This window comes from Dermacentor silvarum, unplaced genomic scaffold (genome assembly GCF_013339745.2).
Source record: "Dermacentor silvarum isolate Dsil-2018 unplaced genomic scaffold, BIME_Dsil_1.4 Seq603, whole genome shotgun sequence".
Classification (NCBI taxonomy): domain Eukaryota; kingdom Metazoa; phylum Arthropoda; class Arachnida; order Ixodida; family Ixodidae; genus Dermacentor; species Dermacentor silvarum.
The window spans coordinates 31,668-54,908 of NW_023606505.1; the positions used below are offsets into that span (position 1 = coordinate 31,668).

At 45.7% G+C, this 23,241-nt stretch overlaps 2 protein-coding genes across 2 annotated transcripts; one reads left to right on the plus strand and one right to left on the minus strand.

The window, feature by feature from the left end:
* Positions 1-12,301: 12,301 nt before the first annotated feature.
* Positions 12,302-13,461, plus strand: LOC125941909 (putative nuclease HARBI1). Its single transcript, XM_049659785.1, has 3 exons — positions 12,302-12,604; positions 12,772-12,986; positions 13,060-13,461. The coding sequence occupies exons 1-3, from the start codon at positions 12,398-12,400 to the stop codon at positions 13,382-13,384; spliced, it is 747 nt and encodes a 248-aa protein (XP_049515742.1). The 5' UTR covers positions 12,302-12,397; the 3' UTR covers positions 13,385-13,461.
* A 65-nt stretch (positions 13,462-13,526) lies between these two features.
* On the minus strand, positions 13,527-14,478 carry LOC125941910 (uncharacterized). The gene is made up of 2 exons (XM_049659786.1): positions 14,309-14,478; positions 13,527-13,919 (listed from the first exon to the last, which is right to left on the minus strand). Exons 1-2 carry the CDS (start codon positions 14,408-14,410, stop codon positions 13,614-13,616), a joined length of 408 nt encoding a protein of 135 aa, XP_049515743.1. The 5' UTR covers positions 14,411-14,478; the 3' UTR covers positions 13,527-13,613.
* Between the last annotated feature and the right edge of the window lie 8,763 nt (positions 14,479-23,241).

The following is a 23,241-nucleotide window of genomic DNA, read 5'->3' on the forward strand; positions in this document are numbered from 1 at the left end:
AAGAAAGCATGAACATCCACAAAGCTTCAGCATAAAATGCTCAGCCCTGCTGGAAGTGCCTGACAAGAGCTGCTCTCACATCACAGCCTGTCCCATCCTAAGCGTCTGTGCTGTGGTCAGGCTGATGGTGGCCGCCACCATTGTTTTGGACCTCGACCAACCAGTGTTGGAGCACAGTGTCGCCAAAATGCCCGTACACGTTGTTCAGAACACAGCAGGCACGAATGACAAGGTGGACATTGTCGCTGTCGCGTTCCATCCGTTTGAATATAAAGCGAAATCTTGCCTTGAGCCTACCAAAGGCATTCTCCGCAATCCGTCGAGCTTTGGAAAGGTTGTAATTAAGTAACCTTTGTTCGTCGTTTAACTGTGCCCTGTGGCTGAATGGCTTGATCAGGTTCACAGTGAGCGGAAACGCTTGGTTGCATATATTAAGAGTGGCACAGCTGTACCAAGTCATTGTTACTAGTGGTCGGCCAAACAGAAGGACCTTGACTGCGTCTGCTAGTCTGGACCGGTGGTATATATATATATATATATATATATATATATATATATATATATATGCATCGTGGCAGCGGCCAGGAGAACCCACATTGATGTAACGGAACCTATACTTGTGGTCGACCAGTACGAGGAGCATGATGCCGTACCTGCATAAAATAGACCTCAATAATTCGGATTGCTAGTATCATTGTTGAAGCCACAAAGTTGCTCTGCAGGATCATCGTAGGCGGAACAAACGCAACAGGGTTTAGCATGTACATAAACTCGCCTGACAGTTCTCTGTATTACAACGCAGATGGCAGACTATGCAAGGTGCATTAAACTAACTGCCCATTCTCCGTACTCCAAAAATAGACAAAAGTGCACTCCAAAAATTGTCTAGACAAGATGGCACAGAGCGCACAGGGTCCAGCAGGTTTTCAGTCCAACAGGAGTGCCTCTAACCCAGCCCCGCTACATCTTTGTCTTCGCCATTGCTCGTGACAATAGGGCCTAACTTGAAAGATGTAGGTGATGTATTGAAAGTGCACACCATGTCAGAGCTACGACTTACCATCCTTTATAGTTCCTGCAGTCGGTGATGCTCTCCTTGGGCGGTGAAACGGGAAAATGGTCCCCGTCTCCAATGGCATGCCGCATTGTAATTCCCGCATTCCATGGCATGCGGGAATTACAATGCGGCCGTGAACTCGCGAATGTACTCGGCCATGCTCGAAGCTGTGGGCATATTGATCCACTCGGCCTCCATAGTGATTATAATTGCCACGTTGACTGTTGAGCGTTCCACAGCGAACAATTCGGCGGCACTACGGTCTTCGGCTAAGGAACACAACCGGTACAAGCCAATCGCGACACGTTTATCGAGCATGATGGCTTACGCATGTTCGTGTTCTGACGCTCAATCAGCGGTCTCACGGCGTCCACAGTGTAGCAAAAGTCGCCGGCGGTACGCGGAATGCACGCTTGAAAAACTTCTCACCAAGCAATGGCACAGTCTCCTCAAACCACCTCGTCTGGCGAGAGAACGACCATCTATCTCTGTTCACGGTTCGTTTGGTCACGGAATCTATTGTCATCATCAAATTGTTGACGATCAGCAGCTCTTCCTCGATGGCATCGGCTTCCGCTTTCGCCGCCTCAATCCCGGCATCAAGCTGCATGATCGCAGCCATATAGAATATCATAGCAGCCTTGCCATCTTGAGGCTCTGTCTCTCTGTCACCCATAGCGGCAAAGCAAGAATGCAATCACAGCGCACTTCGAAGTTTGAAACATGTAAACGCACACCAAAATGGCAGCCGCATCGAGCGGCCGCAAACGTTGCCACAGTTTCGCTACTCAACAACTTAAAAACTAAACATATATGTATGGCAATGTATAAACAATTCTTTAAATGTATAAACAAACATAAGCAAATTCTAGTGCTTTTAAGTGGTTTTAATGTTGTTTAACTTTTGGTGACATGAAAACGAAAACAAAGATCCGCAGCGCCACACAATTTTGCGAGAAACGGCTGAACCACTCAACGGCCTTTCAAAAGTGCCGTATAGCAGCGCGACAACTCCTTTGAGTCGATAGAGTTGTGGCATTTCGAAGGGCGCCGACTGGAAGGCCTTCCAAATGTGCCCGCGTGACACAGGTATTACTTTGTCATAGTTTTATTGTATATTTATCTTTATGGATGTAATTAATGTACTCCCTCCTTGCACAATGCCCCACGAGGGCTCTGTAAGGTACCTATAAATAAATAAATAAATAAATAAATAAATAAATAAATAAATAAATAAATAAATAAATAAATAAATCGTAACCCTAGATCACGACGTGAGTCATAGCTCAGTGTTACTTTGTGATAGTAATTCCAATTACACAACAAATTAATGCCTAATTTTAAAGCTGCCTTGAAATATAGAAGCAGTCAAAGAAGTCACTCTGTGCCTGCGATTGCTACACTTGTTCGCCTGTGTAACCAAATAAAAGAATAAACCGGTGCTCATATGAAACGATGACCCTTGTTTGCGTCCTAAGAAAATATATCTTCCAGGCGAAAGCTTTGCCCAATCCGCGGGGTGTTGTTTCTCTGTCTGGACAGCTTTATTTATACTGGCCTAAAATATTGTTAAATAGGCACTAAATACTGCGGCACCGACAAAGAAAAAAGTAAAGGTTTCCAGTTTCCTCTTGGAAGAAAATACCAGCGGTGTCTATAAACTATGCGTAGCCACTTCTGAGTTTCACTTGAACAAGTACTTCTTTCTTAATTAATTTTGACGGTTGACTGTCAAATTTGCCTATTTCCCGAAGGTTCTCGCGTTTATTATATCCCAAGCGCACCGACAAAATTTGTCAACAAATACAGGCAGTGTTGCCTGAGTGGCACCGGATATGGTTCGTGTACAATATATATTTTAGTACAAATAATTTCACTGTGTAATTAGTCTTACGTACACTTAGTGCGGTACCAGGAAGAAAATAAAAAAAGGCAGGCGCTAACGCCCTTCTCTTCTTATTAGAGCAGTTGTCTGCCCCAGAAAACCCAACCCAACCGAGAGCCCAAATTGCCGCATGCCTTGCTATTCTGTGCTTTGGTAATTGGTAAACTATGTGTTTGAACGACTACTTTGCACTCGGCATTGCCCAATGCGCTTGTTGTTAATGCTGAGATGTGTTCTTCTGAGCACGCAGCCGTGTGCTAATTTTAGGAAATAATGAATAAGTTCATGTTGCGTTGAAGGCTGCGGTGGCATACATTGATGAAGCATAATTCACAGAAGCGCATGAAGACCGTGACTTTTCTCCGCGTATCTGGGAGAATCCGCGTCGTTCAATACTGCTGAATTTTTCTTCTTAGTTTTCGTTATTTATTACAGAGGATGCGTCCCAATTAATAGCTTTACGATTGCGTGACATGTGGTACGTTATGGTCCCTGCGCATGCGCGTCTTATACTGCTCGTTGCAGCGGCCAAATAGTGTGATTGCACAACTACGCGGCAGCGCCTAGACTATAGCTTGTCTCTCAGCCAAAGTTAGCCAAGCTGTTCAACGAAAGAAAAGGTATTAAGAAACACGGTGCCAGATACAATTATAAAACGTATGTTGTTCGGTTGTTGGAGGTGTGGCTATCAAACAACGTATGTTTATAATTATTCTGTTTTTTTTCGTTGATTATCTCGACTAACGTTAGTTAGGACACACGGTATAGCCTATACCGCCTGCTGCCGATGCGTATTCGACGATGCCATTTACTCTGCCTCATGACAGAAATAAACTAAAGTAAGTGCAGTGCCATCTCAGATTCAGGGCAAAGTATTAGCTATGTTTCATCGTTGTTATATTGTTCAGGCGTTTGTTCTTCGCTGATATAGGCAGAGAGAAAGTGCAGCGACCTGTGACAGTGTTTTGAGTTATACACAAGGGAAACACGGCACCACCGCATTAGCGTTGATGATGCAATGGCGACGCAGAACGCTACAATGTCATTTTTTGGAGTAAATTATTGGCTTGATTCTTCGCTTTTGCACGTTACGTGACGACGAAATGCTAAAACCTGCCATATCACGTGTTACGTGAACGTGTCACGCACAATCAAAACTATCCAATGACATTGTGTTTCTGTAGAGCAAAGCCGCGTAGCGAGACTTCGACGTGGCCTGATCGTGCGGTGAGCGCCTTTAGCACTTGGCGCAGCACCCAACGCTTTTACAAATATTGGTCTCTATGTCTTCATTTTAGAATTCGTGTTAGTGCAAACACCTATGGACCCGCCATGGTTGCTTAGTGGCTATGGTGTTGGGCTGCTAAGCACGAGGTCACGGGATCGAATCCCAGCCAAGGCGGCCGCATTTCGATGGGGGCGAAATGCGAAAACACCCGTGTACTTAGATTTAGGAGAACTTTAAAGAACGCCAGGTGGTCTAAATTATTTTGGAGTTCCCCCCTGCGGCGTACCTCATAATCAGATCGTGGTTTTGGCACGTGAAACGCCATCATTTTTTTAGTGCGAACAGCTATAGAAGTAATAAAGAATGATCATTGATTTATGTTGACAATAGAAAGATTGAAGGCAGCAAGAAAAATAGAGACTAATAGCAAGCTAAGCCACTCGATGTCGCTGTCATATCTGGGGAAGGCCCCGAACGGTGCTGCAAGAAGATGCAAGATCCCATATGTCTTAATATTTGTGACTGAGGTTCTTGTTTTCATTCTCCCAGGCCTATTTCTTGACAGCATGTTATTGTTAGCCGCATATACCCCATGGATGTACGTATGTACAGCAGCTGGTGCGTGCCTTTCGTGTGTCGTTATCACTGGTTAGTTATTTGAGCCAGTTATACGTAGAAAGATTGCTGCGTCATGAAAATCACAACATGCACCGGTCACACTGTTTACGTGGGCTCCTATGCTCTCAAGTAGAGTTACGTCTTGCTTAAGACGGCATGACAGTCTGGCTGCGGGGTTCCAAGATAACCACGACCAGAGCGAGGTGTTTACATAAAGCGGGCTTGTACGACGTATACAGGAAACCGAGAAGAATCGCGATGTGCCATTCGCAGCGAGACACTGTTTGTTCCCCGAGGCACTTATGTGGCAGATAAGGGTAGATGTCACAAAGAGAGCCGCCTTGCCTCGTTACATGACTTCCACAATGTGCAGCAATGCGGTACTCAAATGCGGTACTTCCATCGCAGCAGCTGGTTTTGCGGCAACATTTCTCGTAACAGTTGCTACTTTTCTCTTTTTCGGCTTCTACAATACTGTTCTTGACTAACGTCTTCTTAATAGAACTGCTAAACATATTGATAACAATTACGGTCATGTTTCTCAAGAGTTTCTCTCCTGATATGTCTGGACAGACCATTCTCTTTACTGGTTCACAAGACTCAAGTGGTTTGGTTAAACTTCCGACACATACGTACTTATGGCTTACGAATAAATTTATTTTTATGATGCTTGAGTCACTCCCGTGAGATGCTCGTCCGAAGGATTGGCGCGTGAGGTAATGTCTCATTCTTCAACAAAACTGGGTCGGGGTTGTCTGCCTATTTCCTTGCTGTCACCGGCAGTGACGTATGGCTTAGCACAGATCGATAGCAGCGATGGGTAAAACCATCAGACAGCAGAACACTCGGTCTGTGGTCACGGAAGTACGGAGGATAACGCTATGGCCGGACAGGAGCCAGCCCCCAGCGCTGACCTCAATGGGGCATGTCTCAGTGGCCGAGGAAGGACATCGTTCATAGTCAGTAGGGGCAAACGAATACAAGAAAACAGGGCGAAGCAATTGAGGATGCGAAGGCAAGACGCGATCTGTCTTTATTGGGTTCCTTGATAGCACGTTCATGGTATACGCTGCTGCCGAAGTTCAGGACCAAGCATATAGAAGAAATAAAGAACTTCCGACAGAAGATACACGTGTAGGGAAGATTACAGACAGAAGGAACTACACGTGGACACTTCCGAGCAGTCGTCCATCTAGTGGGACGAACTTGCGGCAGGTCATCAGAGCGTCATGAAAGGCCGGAAACAGCTGTCGTATCAAAGCCGACAATAACAATTAGGTAACGGGAGTGTTGGAATCCCGGCCCTAATACGCTCATGTGTGAGCTAAACTACATGTTTGCGAAGTTTTTCGATTTGTCTGGAACCGCTGTTCATGCCAGTGATGCAGCCAGTACTACCAGGGTGACCTCACCACATTACGCCTGCAGTGCTTGCTTTGAAATTCACTAGCTTTTTAGGTCGAACAAACGTAAGAAGACTTATTTTCACAGTTGTGACAGGGAGATTCTACATAAAGTGTGGGGTGCTAAATAGCGTCCATAAAGAAGTACTTTTTTTTGGTCGCAGTTGATAAGCGGTCTAGCCGAGTATATGGGCTGACATAAGCTCGTTAATCGTGGTCGCTAAGAGATTCTATGAGAGTGCTCCCTGCGCGTAGCGTGAAGGAGATTTAGCGCACAGAACACAGACGTAGAGAACCGCTCGAACCGCTCGAATTTTGTGTCGATGCAAGCATGAGCTTCGAAAACTCGTGGAAATTTTCTGCGCGTTGATTGTACTCTTCGCTAAGGCGCTCTTGCAAAATTCCTTCCTCTAAAGGCTCTAAAGAGTACGTGTTGACGACCGAGCTCCCCTTTCAAACCTCTGCGCATTGATTGGTGCGGGATGCGCTATGCGTAGACACAAGCGAACCGCTGTTTACGTTCTGACAAGAAATTCTCTAAAAATCGTCGAAACAGGCAGCTGCAGCTCACTTCCGGTCGCTTCTTGCAGAGTCATCGTATTTGCTCTCCACCATACCATTATATGTATTGACGGTGGAGTGGACGGCTACTACGAGCTCTCCGCTCCAGAGCACAGTTTTAATGGGTGCTGGAAATAAAAGATCTCCTTCCTGCATGTGCGCCTTTGCTTGAGATTTCGTAGAACGTCGACATTCAGCTCGAGATTCTGCATTTTTATTGAATGAGCTAGTCAACTTTAAGCCTAATGCGTGAATCAGAAAATTGAATGCCTCAAAAGCGAGCACATCGTTATAAAAGGAAGATAATAACGGAAGGCCTTGGCTATGAATGAATTCTATAGAGACGCTCGCAACACAAATAGCTTGCGAGACGAGCCTACATTAAAGGCATAGTTCTTATACTGACGAAACGAAAGCAAATGCTATTAAATAGGAGTTAATGGGACACTAATCTAAAGCAAATATATATTAAAAAGTAATATTGGACGCTTCAAGCAATGTTTGTTTTACGTGTTCATAAGAGGTCACATGTACGGGATTGTCTACTCTTGAAGGGAACATCTAATTAGCATTCCGCCATTGATTACAGCTGAGCGATGGCAGCACTGCCTTAAAACTATTTTTATAATGCGTGTATACTTGGCATCACATAAGGCTTTTGTTTTTTGTCCGATGTACAGTTGCAGAAGCACTGAAGTCGGTCAAGCTTCGCTCGCGCATTACTCCAAGCGCGTAAAGTGTTATGTGCAGCCTAGGGAAAATTCCAATGCACATTTGTATTAGTGTAATAAGGTCTCGTGTTGGGTACAAATTACTCTATAGGACATTTGTATTAGGGCCTGTACAGGGTGCCATGGTGCTTAATGGTAGACTAATAGATATGTGCGTTAAACGCACAATCAATTGGAACTGTTACAGATCAATCTTGTAGTAGCAGACTAAGGTATACATCTTTGTGATGTAAATTGCATTGTAACTGGTACTAAATGGGAGCTGGTTTTGGTGGGGATCGATATGCCGTTTGGTTCGACTAGTCCCAATTAGAATTCACTATGATTATTCTTATTAAAATTTCAGCCCTCAAAATAAGAGATCTCGTTAGATTCGTATAATGAGGGGAGAGTAGCATTTAAGTTCTTCGTTAGGTTAACAATCATTGATAAAGCTATACCGGCTTGTCCTGAACAAGTGTGTAATCGCTCACGCATGCTATGGATCTAAAACTGAAATTTCATTTACGAACCAGTGGCACTCGTTCGTAAATGAAATTTCGCTTGTATATCCATAGCATGCGTGAGAGATTGCACATAGCAAAACGACGGCTATGTCAATGAAGTGAAAGTAGTCATAGTCTGTGTTTCTGCATATGAGTGTGAGGTCCAGGAATTTCGTGTAAAGATCGTTGGGCCTGTAGGGGCAAGTTCCCCCTATTGGGGCTTGGAAATCGCTATCTTTTCATGCCCTGGTAATTGGTTGTCAACATTTCGGTCTCCTATGAGAGCTTTTTATTTTGCTAATAACTCTTCGTTGTCAATGACTTTAGCGGCTGCTACTTTAACGTTGGAATTTGCGCTAGTGCGGTATCAGACTGAGCCAATATCTATCCGATATTGTTTGTTTATTTATTTTACTGTGGTACTTTACTCGCCAACAATATACTACAGAAGGAAAGGTGGGTGGATGAGAGAGAACGAGGGGTAAGCAATGTACAAAAATCAATTGTTGCGAAGGTGCAGGTAGCACGTGCACTACACGAACAATCATCAATACTGCATAACGTTGCTTTCTTCTTTTTTTTCCGAGAAGAGGATTTAAACAGTGGTTCACGAGGGACATAATTATGGAGGGCTGCAATATTATGTTGACCACCCAAGGCCTGGTACAGGGTGTTTTTGAATCCCACGTGCTTCCCATTAGTATCCGGTCGCCACTGTCAGGAACCGGACCCCTGACCAAGAGTTCAGGATCGGAATGCCACACTCACTGAGGCACAGCAGCTGGGTTCAATTCACAATACGAGCAAATTTGGTGACCATCAATCTCAAAAAATAAATATCAGGCCCTTTATCGTCTTTCTACAGACTTCTTGTAGACCGTGGAGCTTTCTTGTTAGAAGTAGAAAAGCGTTAAATACGTTCAGTTGAGAATACGTCATTGGAAGTAGTGGTGGAAGCATCGTCCGGTAAACGATTCCTTTTCCGAAATTGCCCGTGAATAAGTTTCTTAGCTTGTCAGTTCTGCACTTGTATTCCCAAACTGTGGTACTTGTCGCGACGAATTGGTCGCATATTCCACAAAGCAAAATTTAAACGCCCCAGTTACTGACTGAAGGTCATCCCTACACGTATACATTGCAAAGATTTATTCTCGCTTAAGCCAAACATCAGATAGAATTTGTGAAATGTCAAAACTTTTCAAGAAGAAGAAAGTATGGGATATTCGAAATTAAAATGTGCGAAATATTGAGGGAGTCGTAAAAAAAGGACACAGCATGAAATCAGTCAGAAGAAAACTTGGCGTAGGACAAGGCAAGATGTATTCACTGAAAGATAAACAGAATAATATCAAGAATTTCAACGACATAGTAAAAACAGCGGAAGAATCATATACTGACCTGTAGAGTGCCCAGAGCAGCCAAGCTACTTACATTCGAAGTAGCGATGAATAGGATAACGAGGCTCCTTCTATAACTAGCGATGAAGTTAGACGGGCTTTGTAAGACATCACCAGGGGAAACCTGCCTGACAAGATGGAATAACAGTCGATTTAATCAAAGATGGAGAAGATATTATGCTTGAAAAGTATGCTGCCTTTAGACACAGTGTCTCACGACTTCAAATGTACCAGAGAGCTGGAAAAATGCGAACATTATACTAATTCACAAGAAGGTAGACGTTAAAGAATTATAGACCTATAGAACCATCTGTTTGCTTTCAGTATTGTATAAAATGTTACCAAATAATTTCCAATAGAATCAGGGAAACACTTCACTTCAGTCGACCAAGAGGACAGCTACTTGTGTAACAGCGCGAAAATTAACAAGGAAAGGACGACGATAGATCACGTTGACTCATGCTGACTGATGTTTCTTTCCTTATTTCCTTGATTTTCCTTTCCTGCTGACGCTTCGTATGTGTACATATGCCTAGCATCGTCAGTAGAGTAAACAGTTGAAGTCATCGCTCTTTTCACTCTGTCTCTATCGTCGCGCATTCCTTGTCATTTTTCGCGCTGTTACAGAAGTTGCAGTGAACCAACTAGCCCAGCAAGCCATCATTCTGCAAGAGGACAGGATGGCTTCAGGAAGGGATATTTACGATGGATCATACACATGTCATCAATCACGTATTCGAGAAATCTGCGGAGTACAATCAACCTCTCTATATGGCTTTCATTGATTATGAAAAGGCATTTGATTCAGTAGGGATACCAGAAGTCATAGAGTCATTGCGTAATAAAGGAGTACAGGAGGCATACGGGAATATCTTGGCAAATATCTGCAAGAATTTCACAACTACCTTGGTGTTCTCCACAAGAAAAGTAGAAAGTTACCTATCGAGAAAGGGGTCAGGCAAGGAGACACAATCTCTCCAATGTAATTCACAGCATGCTTAGAAGAATTGTTCAAGCTCTTAGACTGGGAACGCTTAGCAGTGAGGATCAAGGGCAAATCCCTCAGCAACCTTCGGTTGGCAGACAACATAAGGGGCGGAAACTAGAAACTTGGAGGTTAACCAAGAAGCTCGAGAACAAGTTAAGGACTGCACAAAGAGCGATGGAACGAAAAATGTTAGGCCTAACGTTACGAGACAGGGCGATAGTGGTGTGGTTCAGATAGCAAACGGGGATAGCCGATATTCTAATTGACATTAAGCGGGGGAAAATGGAACTGGGCAGGCCACGTATAGCGTAGTATGTATAAAAGGTGGACCATTAGAGTTACAGAATGGATACGATGAGAAGGGAAGCGCAGTCGAGGACGGCAGAAAACTAGGCGGGGTGATGAAGTTAGGAAATTTGCAGGTGCAAGTTGGAATCGGGTAGCGCAAGACAGGGGTATTTGGAGATCGTAGGGAGCGGCCTTCGTCCTGCAGTGGACATAAATATAGGCTGATGATGATGATAATGAACCCAAACATGGGAGAAAGTTACTTTGTTGTGCGAATGTTTTGATGAAATTTGTGTACAGTCGACGTTACGTTGGTGCCAGTACATCGCTGGTTAACCTCGAGATTCCTATACGGAGGCGCTCTGGCTCTTGAGATCTCCCTTCCGGAGCTATAACCCTGGCTTTTATCGAAAGGTTGTCAAGAGTGCTGTCCAATAACGTTACGCGCCAGTACATATTGCGGCCAGAACTAAGCGATGGCGCAGACAGCCCCTTCGTCGATTTTTATATACTTGCTCGCTGCCCTGATTCCTGGCATAACAATGAATCAGCCTACATTGGCAGCTTGCAGGCGGTTGTTTAACAGCATCAGGTATACGTTCGAATGGTCGCGAAGCGCTACATTGACCGGCCTGCACCTCTTTATTATGGATTTCGGTTCCGCCTCAAATATTACTATGGGCGCGTGCTCGTTTCGTAGATTGTCTGGGAGAAACTCGAACAATAAAAAAATAGAAAAAAGCGAAAGGACACCGTACAATCGGCACGGTTTTATTCTAAAAAAATGCCCATAGTAAGCGTGAAGAGATGGAGTTGCTGGTCTGGTCCTCTTGTTCGCCTTATGTTGATGTGTACAGTACAGACCTAATACTGCTTGGTAAAAGCTGTCACTATAGATGTCCGGATTCAAATAAACGTTGTAATAGAGCGAACGCGTAAAGGAAGGTATAAGCTAACCATCGAAGAGAAATTACGTACCACATTACCCCTGAACGTGTGCATATGGCAAGAATGAAGAAACGTGACGAGTCTGCTTGTACTTCGGATATACGCCTATCCGTATCTCATTATTATCATTATTACCCTACCCTTATCTTCTCCTTATCCTTATTCACTTGTATATTTTGTTGTTGACACTGGAGCCCACACTCCTGCAATGCGCCACCTCAGATCACGTGGCGAGCTTCACAACATTAAGGCCCGTATTCACAAACGAAACTTATACTTTACTTATGACTTAAGTAAGCGATCGGCCCTTAACGCGTTTTAGAGAGCAATCTTGTACTTAAGGTATACTTAAATCGGCACTTAACTACCTGAAAGTAAAGTACAGCTGCTGGCTACCTTAAGGGCTACTTTCGCTGTTTTCTCGTCAAACAAAATGGCCGACTACTATGGCAGTCTCGCCGAGTTCACCGATTTTGCTGGCCGTGTAGAAGAAGTTGCACAGGATGAAGCATATCGTTATGCGCCGCCGTTACGCCCCGTTCTCAGGGATCGGCAGAATCCAATAGAGGCCTATAACGACGCGGAATTCCTGTGCCGGTACCGCTTTTCCAAGCGAGCAGTGATGCGGCTGTTGGAAATGCTGCCGCTACGCCCAAAGGACCACGAACGCGGTCACCCTGTTCCGCCACTGCTCCAGCTCCTCATCGCGCTGCGATTCTACGGCGCCGGAACCTTTCAAGTTGTTACCGGGGACCTTGTTAATGTGTCTCAAGCAAGCGTGTCACGCATCAACACACGCATATCAAGAATGATAGCTGACACATTGTTCCCGCAGCTTGTGAAATTGCCCAACGCCACTGAAGCGGCCGTGATAATGGAAGAATTTTATGCCATGGCGCGTTTCCCTGGTGTAAGCGGGTGTATAGACTGTACTCATGTGCGCATGAAAAATCCCGGCGGAGAAGACGCGGAGGTGTTCCGGAATCGAAAGGGCTACTTCTCAATCAATGTCCAGGTATGTATACTGCACTGCCATTGACATAAATACCGAATATGCGAATACCCGATTTATTATCATGTTTCCACAACTAGCAGTGTGACGCTGTATGCACAACATAAGTTGTATTACTTCAGGAGCATTCTGGGCTGCTCCACAGTGAAAAAAAATGTCTTGTTTTGCAGGCGATCACAGGGCCTCAGCTTCAATTTTTTGATTTGGTGGCCAGCTGGCCCGGTTCGGCTCACGACAGCCGGATATTCGACAACAGTTGGGCCAGAGTACAATATGAAAGAGGGACTGTGCCTGGCATCCTACTAGGCGACAAGGGGTATCCCTGCAGGTCCTACCTCATGACCCCATTTAGGGACAGAAGGACGAAAGACAGCCCTCAGCACAGGTGAAGTCAAGTTAGAGGAATGCTATTGGGTATACAAAAAATGCGTAAACTGAACAAAAAATGCTTTCTTTAGGTACAACAAGTCCCTCTCGCGGACTCGCTGCAGTGTGGAGAGGACGTTTGGAGTGTGGAAGCGAAGGTTCCCATGCCTCGACATGACGCTTCAGATAAAAACATCAGTTCCCATCGTCATCACAGCTTGTGCCGCACTCCATAACTTCAGCCACCTCCTAAGAGAACCAATCCCACCTCCACCACAAAGCCAGGAAAATCATGACAGCGGTTCGCCGGCTCCTACGTCACCTGCTCCACCAAGACCACCAGCAATGCCACCTGTGCCAGACACAGCAAGCGGTTTCAGGATGAGGGAGCGCATAGTCACACAGTATTTCGCTTAAACGAAATGACACAAAATAACAGAGACATGACTTTATTCGTACTGTTTTTTCATTATGTCGAGTTGGAGTTTAACCATTTCTGCCTTTGCTTTCTGATTGGCTATTTTTAATCGAAACAGCTCCAGTTTTTCACTGTGCTGTGCTTTCTTCTGCTTGTGTTCGATGCGCATGAATTTCAGCCTCAATAAATGCTCCTTTTTCTTTTGATCACGGTCCTCTTTGATGGCATCTAGGCGGGCACCCAATTCAATTGAGACCGCCGTTTGCCTCTGGCTGCTGCAGGTTGAAGCGCGTTTCGTGCCAGCTGGCACAGCGGCGCTAGAACTTGCCGCTGCAGCGGCACTGGAACTTGCTGCAGATGGTACAGCTGCAGCCTCTGATGGTTTTGCACCACCGCCATTGCGTGGTTGGCTGTCTGAAGTGTCTTGTACTTGGCCATGGGGGCGTGCAGTATTTGTTGAAGCATCTTCCATCGGGCTACTGTTGTCGTCCCATGACCAGAGGTCTGTTGATTCGTCGTACATGTCTTGACAACCTGCAGAAACAGTTCAAATGAGCACACTGCTAGGTGATTCTGCATAGCTACACCAAAAGTGTCGCCCTGTTGTGAACATCTTGCTGTACGTGTGCACTCTGCAGCTGTGTAGTGCCTGAAGTGCCCTTTGTAACAATTTTATTTTTATAAATGCAACGCACTGCAACCTGTGTTATATTTTCAACGTTTGTTCCTGCCGACATCAGCCAGTACAGTATGAAAGCAGCGCGGCCTGACAAACACACCATTGGGAAAATGACTGAAATACTGGACACTGAAATGTGTACGTGATAGCTCTAACGTAATAAATGAAGAGCGTTTTTGTTACAAAAAATTGAACGTAACAGACCGAAAACATGGGCAATGAAAAAAATATGATTAAGCCATACCAGCGAACTGTTCCAGAGGCCTGTCTTGAGTCTCTGACAGCAGTGCAGCGACAGCAGGTGTGCACTGCGATTTGGAAGGCTGCGATCCCCCTGGCACAGCATTATGCCGGCTGCGGTCACTGTCACAGGGATTGGGCAGCCGAACAGCCATGTGTGACGCGATGTCTCCAACGCGCTGCAGCTCGTCGGTCATCTCGCTTGGTGGTGGTGTTCCGCCACCTGGCATTACAAAAAGAAAAGAAGCGGGTGCATATTACATATACAATGAGGCTCATAAAGTTTTTTTAAAGCCCAGCATACAGAGTGACCATTGAACGAACGCACAAAACACACGAAACAAATGTGTAAACGCAGCGATGCGTCTACTGCTCCGCGGAATAAATGCCGCGATTTCGGCTCTTCACTGCACGTAGCACAAATGTAACCAAAACGCAATCCCGATAGCAGACGCTGTGACAAAAGTACGGCTCGCCAACTCTGCTGCCCTTTAAGGCGACTTCATGCACGGCCGGAAAGAGACGCGCTGGCGTTCCTTCTTATTAACGCGCTGGCGTTCCTTCTTATTAACGCGCTGGCGTTCCTTATTAGCTAAAGAGAAGGCATGCGAGCGCGTCTCTCAAGTCCGGCCGTGGTTCAGGTTATCTAGTTAAATGTCTGTGCTCTGTAAAATGCACACATGCAGGATATGTCGCCAGTAATATCGCAATTTCAGCCAAAGCAACGCTTACCTGTAGCAAACCGCTCCCGCATGTCTTCAGCGTTTGTTCTTCTCCACTTGTCTTTCAAGTTCTCCCAGCATTTCTTCAGTTGGATCCATTTGCGCGGCGTCACGTTGTGGCGGCAGTTAAATTCGTCCTCGATTTTTTCCCAGGCCTGTCGTTTCCGACTCACGGACGCCGCGTCAGTCCTCTTGTTTTCCACGACGCTGCGGTGGCGTGAGAGCAGTTCCAGCAACATGGCGCGTTCTTCTTCAGAGAAGTTTTTCTTTTTCTCCATGGTCGCGTCAAACAGATTGCACACGCACACCGTAATGAAGCGCTTAACGTCAGAGGCACAGAAACACTGCAATACACCGCACGTAACAAACGCAACATAACTATTGGGACGGCGAGAGAGGCGACAGGAGGCCCGGGTACATAGAGTTTCTAATTATATAGTAATATGAAACTCTATGCCCGGGTATGACCGGGTGACTGTAGGCCATTGTGGCCAGACGAGTTCAAACAAAGCACTGAAAACGTAAATATTGGTTTCATTTACCCAGCACAGTGTTCATTCGAACGCTACAACATTTCTTTCCCATTATTTTGGTGCAACAGTTATTATTTTGCAAATGAAATACATCGTACACGCCAATTATTTGCGTAGCCTCGACACCATGCGACATACTTGTACCGAAAAGTGTCACTTCGGAAAGTAATACTTAAGTGCCGTTTACGAATCACTTTCCCACAACTTTCCTCATACTTGTACTTTCCTCACACTTACTGTGCCTCCACTTAAGTTTCGTTTGTGAATACGGGCCTAATTTTTTTAAACGAAGCGCGAAACTGTGCTTCATACTGGGCTATGCAATAAATTTCTTCTATGCACCTCAGAAAGTTAAGACTGAATGTATGTTGTTTAGTGGCGCAAGGGCCAGGTATGGCCAAGGAGCGCCAAAGAAAGTTTAAGATCTTGCAAAATGAGACAGATGATAGTTTAGACATTCTGTTTTCTCTATTATTATTAATATTAGTAACGTTTTAGAGTTGCTGCAGCCTAAAGGAAGGGCGTGCAACTTGGTGCATGAATAAATAAAGGAAGAGTACTCCTTTAAAAATAAAGAAAAATCCTGCAAGGAATGTTTTACAAGCCAATGTAGTTCCCAAAATTAACACGCACAGCTAACCTAAAATGCTTTGTGCGGGTAATGACTGCGTTAGACACAAAGTTACATTTCCTGCGCCAAAGTAGCAGGCTGCATGTATATAGATATACTTTGCAACAGACACTTTCGCTGCAGTATCGTATAGCAGGATACAATTTTATGATTTGAAAGCGCAGCATCTTCAATCAGCATATTATGCCACAATTTATCACTATTATCGCTTGTGTGTTTTACCCGGGCATTTCGCTCTGATAAAGTTAACCCTAACCAAAGAACGCACACCCGTACAATAGACTTGCTCGTCAAAGCGCCATGGCGCGCAAACAAAAACTATCAATTGTACTAACTAGAGAGAGAGGCTTTGCATCGAATCATGCCTGTTGAAAAGAGGAAGTCATTATCTTTGGTGCCGCTAACTCCACGAAAATGTGCCTACTCTAAACCGAGCCATGGATAAGCGTTTATGACATTATTCAGCCCTGAACGCAATTTCACGATCCCGACACTGCACCAAACATCGCAGCCCGCAGGCACTGACTGCTAGGTTTTCACACTGATTTGAGCACATATATTTTAAATACGACGTAGTTCACATCGCATTAAAAAAATGTGTTCACGTCAATGTTTCCAGAAATACTACAGTAGCTGAGCGCCCGACGAACACTACGACGGCGGTCTGTCTGTTCTCTGTCAGTCCTCCTGCCTAATGGTTTATCTGGTGCCCCAGCAATGAGTTTATTAATACAGCAAGCTACCAGAGATACAACCGCGGATCCAATATTCCTTCGGGGAATTGAAGGCTCGTGGGACAATCTGCAGGAGAATTTCGGAAGTGATCACTACATAATTGAGGTAATGTTTCTGACGCAACCACCACCACCAAATAAATATGAGTACGTGGACCGGACTCTTTTTCGTAAGTTGCGTAAGGAAACCAGCATAGATGGTAGATCTTATGAGGAGCTTTTAGATCAACTAAAGGCAACAATTACGAAAGCTACTAAAGCAGTATCAACAGAAATCCAAGTCCCAAAAATAGACTCCGAACTAGCTCACATGCTAGAAGCGAAGAATTCTCGTTTAACCAGATGGAAGAATCACTTAATACAAGGCTTAGAGCCAAAATCGCCCAAGTTAATCGTGATATTGAAACCTACGCGGCTCAACTCTCACGTGAACAATGGGACGAAGCTTGCTCAGAAACAGACGGCAGATTGCGCAGAGGAGCCAAATAGAACCTATTGAAGAGCCTCCTTAATCACAAGCTCTCGACAGGTACTACAAACCTCGCCGTAAACAGACTCATCAATGAGCAGGTAGCTATAGGGCGGACAGAAAGAGAGGTCGCAAACGACCTCGCACACATGTACCTGCCACTTCAAAATGATTATGAGAAAGACGAAGAAATAAGCGAACCTTACTCCGGTCTATCGCAACCGGACTTAGTTACTTCACTGCAGCCGAGATAAGGCATGCACTCTAATTTAAATGGCAGATCTGCTCCGGGCCATGGGGGCATCACAAATAAGCATTTGCGAAGCCTGGATGATGATGATGCCGTAGACATAATCACGGTCAAAATTAACAGTCACTGGAGATCCGGCCCGGTCGCACCGGAATGGAGGGCGGCCAAGGTGACGTTTCTACCGAAACCCGGCAAACCACTAACAAAGAAGAACCTCAGGCCCATATCACTTACATCATGTATGGGCAAGGTAGCCAACATGCTATTCATAACATGATAGCAGAACACATAGAAAATAAGGAGCTTTTCAGGCACAATCTCATAGGTTTTCGGAAGGCATTATACACACAGGACACCATGCTCATGATCAACCTTGCTAGTATTGACGAGCCTAGCAGGGACCTAAAGGGCCTCCTGGGTCTGGATCTTACCAAAGTATTTGATACGGTGGCACATAAACACATCCTATATGAAGTCTCAACTCGAGACAGTCACAGCCGGTCTATACATTTTAGGCACGAGCGGCACACCACAACGTTCGGTGTTGTCCCCACTCCTCTTAAACATTGCCATGTACAGGCTTTCGGAGGAATTGGCCAAAATCCCGAGCTTGGGACACGCCATATACACTGACGATATCACCATGTGGGTCCCCAGGGAGTCACTGGCTGCACTAGAGCAGACACTACAGGCAGCCGTAGACACCAGAGACTCCTTCCTTAAGAGCACCGGACTCAGGCTATCATTCAGTAAATCTAAGCTGCTGCTCTTTAGACAGGGGAGACAGGGTGTTAAGAAACTTGCACCTTTAGAAACTCTTTCAATCAAAATCACAGCAAACACAGGACGGGTCATACCCAGGCTAGACACAATTAAAATTCTACGTCTTCTCATTGACGCAAGGAGCTGTAATGCAACGGCGCTAAACCGTCTCACAGGGCAGGCCAACAGTACTTTATGGCTCCTGGGCAGGGTCACAAATCAAAATGCAGGTTTCAAGGAGGACAACCTCATCAGAGCATATCAGGCATTTTTCCTCAATCATGCCACGCACATTGCATATACCTGAACTAAGGGGAAAGGAGAGAAGGCTAAGCTAGACACTTATACGCTCCGGACTCAAAAGGGCTCTAGGACTACCGCACGAACGAGTCCCGAACTCCTCAACAAGTTAGGACTTCATAACACTGTAAATGAGCTCATTGAGGCTCATTCGATGTCATAATTTGCAAGACTCTCCGACAGCTAAGTCAGTGCGCAAAATTCTAGATGAAGTAGGAATACTGCCTCGAGGAGGAGACGTCGCAAAGTTCAAACTGCCCAACGAGGTGGAGACACAATTAGTTGTGGAACCCATACCTAGAAATATTCATCCTGTGCACAACAAGGGCAGAAGGGACGCCAGGGCCAAATGCATTCTGGGTAAACTGCACCAAGAACAAAGCTCAGCTCTTTTTGTCGATGCCGCTAGTTATGGATCGGGAAACCGCTTACGCTATTGCCGTGGGCGATGAGAACGGTAAATTATTAAGCGTGGTGTCACTAAGAACAAGCTCGATTCATGCCGCCGAAGAAGCAAGCATAGCACTGGCTAAAAACAATCAGGAGATGCTCCACTATTTTCTCTGATACCCGTACAGCTATCAGGAACTACTCAGCTGGCTTCGTCTCAATAGAAGCACTGAAGTTATTTCTACACAGTCTTAATACTGATAATTACGAGCGACTGGATGGCTGACACCTAGTCTTGTTTCCAGGCTCATCAAGGCCACGCGGTCCGCCCCAGTCGCTGAAATCCTAACGAGAAAGCTCACTCTGCTGTGAGATCTCACATGCCACACATCAGATCAGGAACTGCTCCAGCATGACTGCGGTTCCTACAAAGACCCACTTAGTACTTTTCGCGAGATCACCTCACACTATAGCGACGGCAGGAGGTGCCCCCCCCCCCCCCCCCCCATCAGAAGCTCAACCGTGCTCAGGCAGTCACATTAATCATGATTCAAACCAAACCTTATGGCACACCTTTTGTGCTTAACAAAATTGACTAGGATGTTCCCGCGCAATGTAAAAGTTGTGGACACACTCCGTGTCTATTTCATCATATGATCTGGCTGTGCCCCAACTAAATGGCTTCGGTTCCGTCCAAGTTATGCAGAGATATAGACACCTAGCCTACATTAGCTAATCTATATACAAGCAGCATTCTAGCATTTTGTTTATCTATCCGTGATCGTTTCTCTCTACTGCTACCTCTAATGTACTGCTACCTACAACCTGTAACTACTCCATTTCCGTCAATTTCTCCCGAGCTTCTCTTTCGCACCAATACTACACATAAACTTCTCTCGCTTCTCTCTTCTGCTTAGCCTTCAATGCTTCCGTCCGTTTTGAGTGCCAACGTTTCTGGAAGGTGGGCGTTCACTACGGGTCTTGTTTTATGAATATAGTGGCACTCCATTACGACGGCCTCCCTTGTTTTCAGCTCATCTGGGGATGCGCGCCTGCGTAGGCAGACCCCTGGAAGCTGCAAGGGCACTGTTTCCGCTACCAAGCTGCAGTTGGCCTGCATGCTGCGTCCCGCCAACGTGGCTCCCCCGCGTACTACGAGAACACCGTCTCCGCAGCTTGAGCGCAACGCTAAGCGTTGCTATCGCTTTCAAAGCTTCATCATCTTCAATTACTTCGAATCTATCTATCTACGTTTGTGTCTAACCGTCTTTCCGTCTACCTGGGTCACTGAATAGTGCGTGGTCGAATGGGTAGCTCACCGGGTGCTGTGATGAGGGAACAGCGTTCGAAACCAACGATCGGACCAACTCGGGTCACTAAGTGTGTTGCGAGGTGTACATACGAGCCGCTCTTTTGCATGGGCTACGTGCTGCTTTTCAATGAGCACTTTTCAGGCCAATGCTTTAGCGAGCTCCGTCATCAACGTACTGAATATGTGCCACTCTTCAGTGACCATCTCGCCAACTTGGGTCACACAGTATGTGCCACTGAGTGTGCAGCAATCTAGGAAACATTTTTTTTTCTTCTCTTGGGTTGCCACGCGTCATTACGACATACTGGGTTTAAATATACGCATACAGGTCTATTTCATGAAGATACTGTAACAGGGAATTATAAACTTCATTGTCCATAATTGATTTTTCATAGTCGTCTACTTGATTACTGTTCAATTTCACAAATCTAAGAACACTCTTGCGAATTTTCTTTGTCCCAGGATGCGTCCAACGCAGATGGAGGTCATCCGCTGCCGATGCAGGAGCTGAGCACTTCGGACACTGGACAATGTCGTGGTATGGTTCACCGGAAGCACAAGTGACGGCTGGTGTAAGGGCCGCCCCGACGTCTCCGGAGAGAGACTTCCTCCTGCCGAGAAAAACTCTGGGGAAGGCAGCAGACACGCGGGAGGGTGAGGGCACGCGTGCCACTCCGGATGGAACAATTCTAAGAGAACAACCCTGTCCGTTGTATTGTGTCTTTCTTTCGTCCCGTGTCAGTTGAGCGCTACCCCTGCCACCATCTATTTTAAGCGTTCGAAGGCACCGGCGCGCCACCCTTCTCGCTTCGGAGATTACGGGCGGGCTTCTCGGCAATGCCACTAAACTGCGCAGCGTGTCGATAGGAGCCCGGTTGCCGCATGACGCGTTTCTCAGCGCTTGCACGCATCAGTGCGCTATGCATTTCGGAGGCCAGTCGAGCCTCTCGTAATAGTTAGAGTAACAAAACAAACTGTTAGTCAGGCGGCTGCAGCTTGGTCCTCGCACCGCGCTTGACTCGCTTGGAACAAACGTTATGTTTGCTGTAAAAAGGTCACAGTGCTGCAGTCAATGGTAGACGAGTGGCCATCTGCATATCTGTTCCGCAAGAAGTTAAAGCTTCAAAACTTTTCTCCTTTGCCTCGAAAGATGTTCGCGCGGAGATTTCGGGCCCTGAGCGTCACGTGGTCCAAGACGCGCTGCTGGACCTTCACATAATGACGCCTTCACAGATTTTCTGATGCCCTTCTGCAGATCACTCGATGAGAGTGAGAGACGGTTACGAAAAGGAGACCTCCTTATAGGTGTGCCCTCAGTAGTGTGCCCTATTTCTATCGATATGAAGAAAACCATATGAAATGAATGGTTCATTTATTTGTACGACACACACCAGAACCGTGACCGACATTATACGAAATACCGACTCGGCGATGGGAGGTGTGGGTTTCACGATTCTCATGTGCGAATGAGGATCCACTCGGTCAGCCGAAGTGTTTCGAGGTTATTGATGTGCATTTGGGTTGATTACTGTTAAATCTACACCGGTGAGAATGCGGCACAGGGCAGCCGTAAATAGGAAAGTGCGAGAGTAGATCAGATTTGTCATTGTGGAGGTCGGGAAGGGCGATCCTTATTCAACACGTTCTCACAAACGTTCCAGCAGATCATTTTGGTATACGCCCTGCGTCCATGGGCTGTGTGGAACTCTGTCACATCACTTATATGCTACATGAGTTAATTAGCAGGGCAATCGTTTTGTTTCAGTTAGAAATTTCCGCCTTCATTCCACCCTGTAAAAGGGGGTGTACAGCGAAGCTCTTTCCAATGAAAGTCCCTTGATAATTTGAAAGTACCGCAACTCTATAAACACTGCCGCCATCGCGCGACTTCCTCACCTCCTCCTCGCCCCTTAGGCGTCCCCTCTAGGCCAACCAGTTTTGCGACCGTTTTTCTACACGACGATTGTTCTCCTTGCCGTCGTCCTTGTAAACGCACGGATCTTGCAAGTTTTGCCTGTGTTTTTATTTTTCGCTGGCTCGGCGTAGCGATCGCTGCACGTTGGTTTACTGCGGTGTTGTGCTAGCGCTATGCCTAGCGCTATGCCGTGATGTAGTAACTGCCGCAAGAAGCATGACGATGGTTATGCAATTTTTATGGTACCAGAAGGAATACGTGACCGCTTGCCTAAGAAGCAGTGGCTGCACAACGTTGGCCAATAGCACTTTGTTCCGAGAAAGGACAGTGTTGTTTGCGAGGTAACGCGCCTTTCTTATTGCTGGTTTCAAAACATCCCGTAATGGTGCATTTTTGTTTTAATTCTTCCAACCTGCTCATCAGCGTTTTTGCTGTTGCAACTTGTACGTTGCATAAAAATTGGGTTGTCCTCAGTATGCTGAATATTCTACTGGGACTCCATCACACAACTGACTGAAATGCAGCACTATATGTTCTGCTTTCCGCTGTGAACAATTATGCCCGAAGATACAGCCTATCGATCGCACTTTTCGGGATTGTTAGGATCCGTTGCAGTTTTAGTGAAAATCAGAATAGCGACTTGCAGAGGAGCGTTCTTTTTAACTTACATCGATGTCAGTCACTTAGATACAATGAAGACATGCCTTGAAAAAATTACTGGCAAGTATAGCCGTGAGGCCTAACATTTTTTGTTAGGCTTAACGTAAAGAGAGAGGAAGAGAACGGTGTGGATCAGAGAGCAAACAGAGAAAGCCGATATTCTAGTTGACATTAGGAGGGGAAAATGGAGCTGGGCTGGCCATGTAATGCGTAAGATGGATAACCGGTGAACAATTAGAGTTACAGAAGGAATACCAAG

Coding starts and splice junctions, on each gene's coding strand:
- LOC125941909 (XM_049659785.1), top strand. CDS start 12,398: ATGATAGCTGACACATTGTTCCCGCAGCTTGTGAAATTGCCCAACGCC. Junction 12,605..12,771: donor ACTTCTCAATCAATGTCCAG/GTATGTATACTG, acceptor CTTGTTTTGCAG/GCGATCACAGGGCCTCAGCT. Junction 12,987..13,059: donor AAAGACAGCCCTCAGCACAG/GTGAAGTCAAGT, acceptor TGCTTTCTTTAG/GTACAACAAGTCCCTCTCGC.
- LOC125941910 (XM_049659786.1), bottom strand. CDS start 14,410: ATGCTGTGCCAGGGGGATCGCAGCCTTCCAAATCGCAGTGCACACCTG. Junction 13,920..14,308: donor GCCTCTGGAACAGTTCGCTG/GTATGGCTTAAT, acceptor CTGTTTCTGCAG/GTTGTCAAGACATGTACGAC.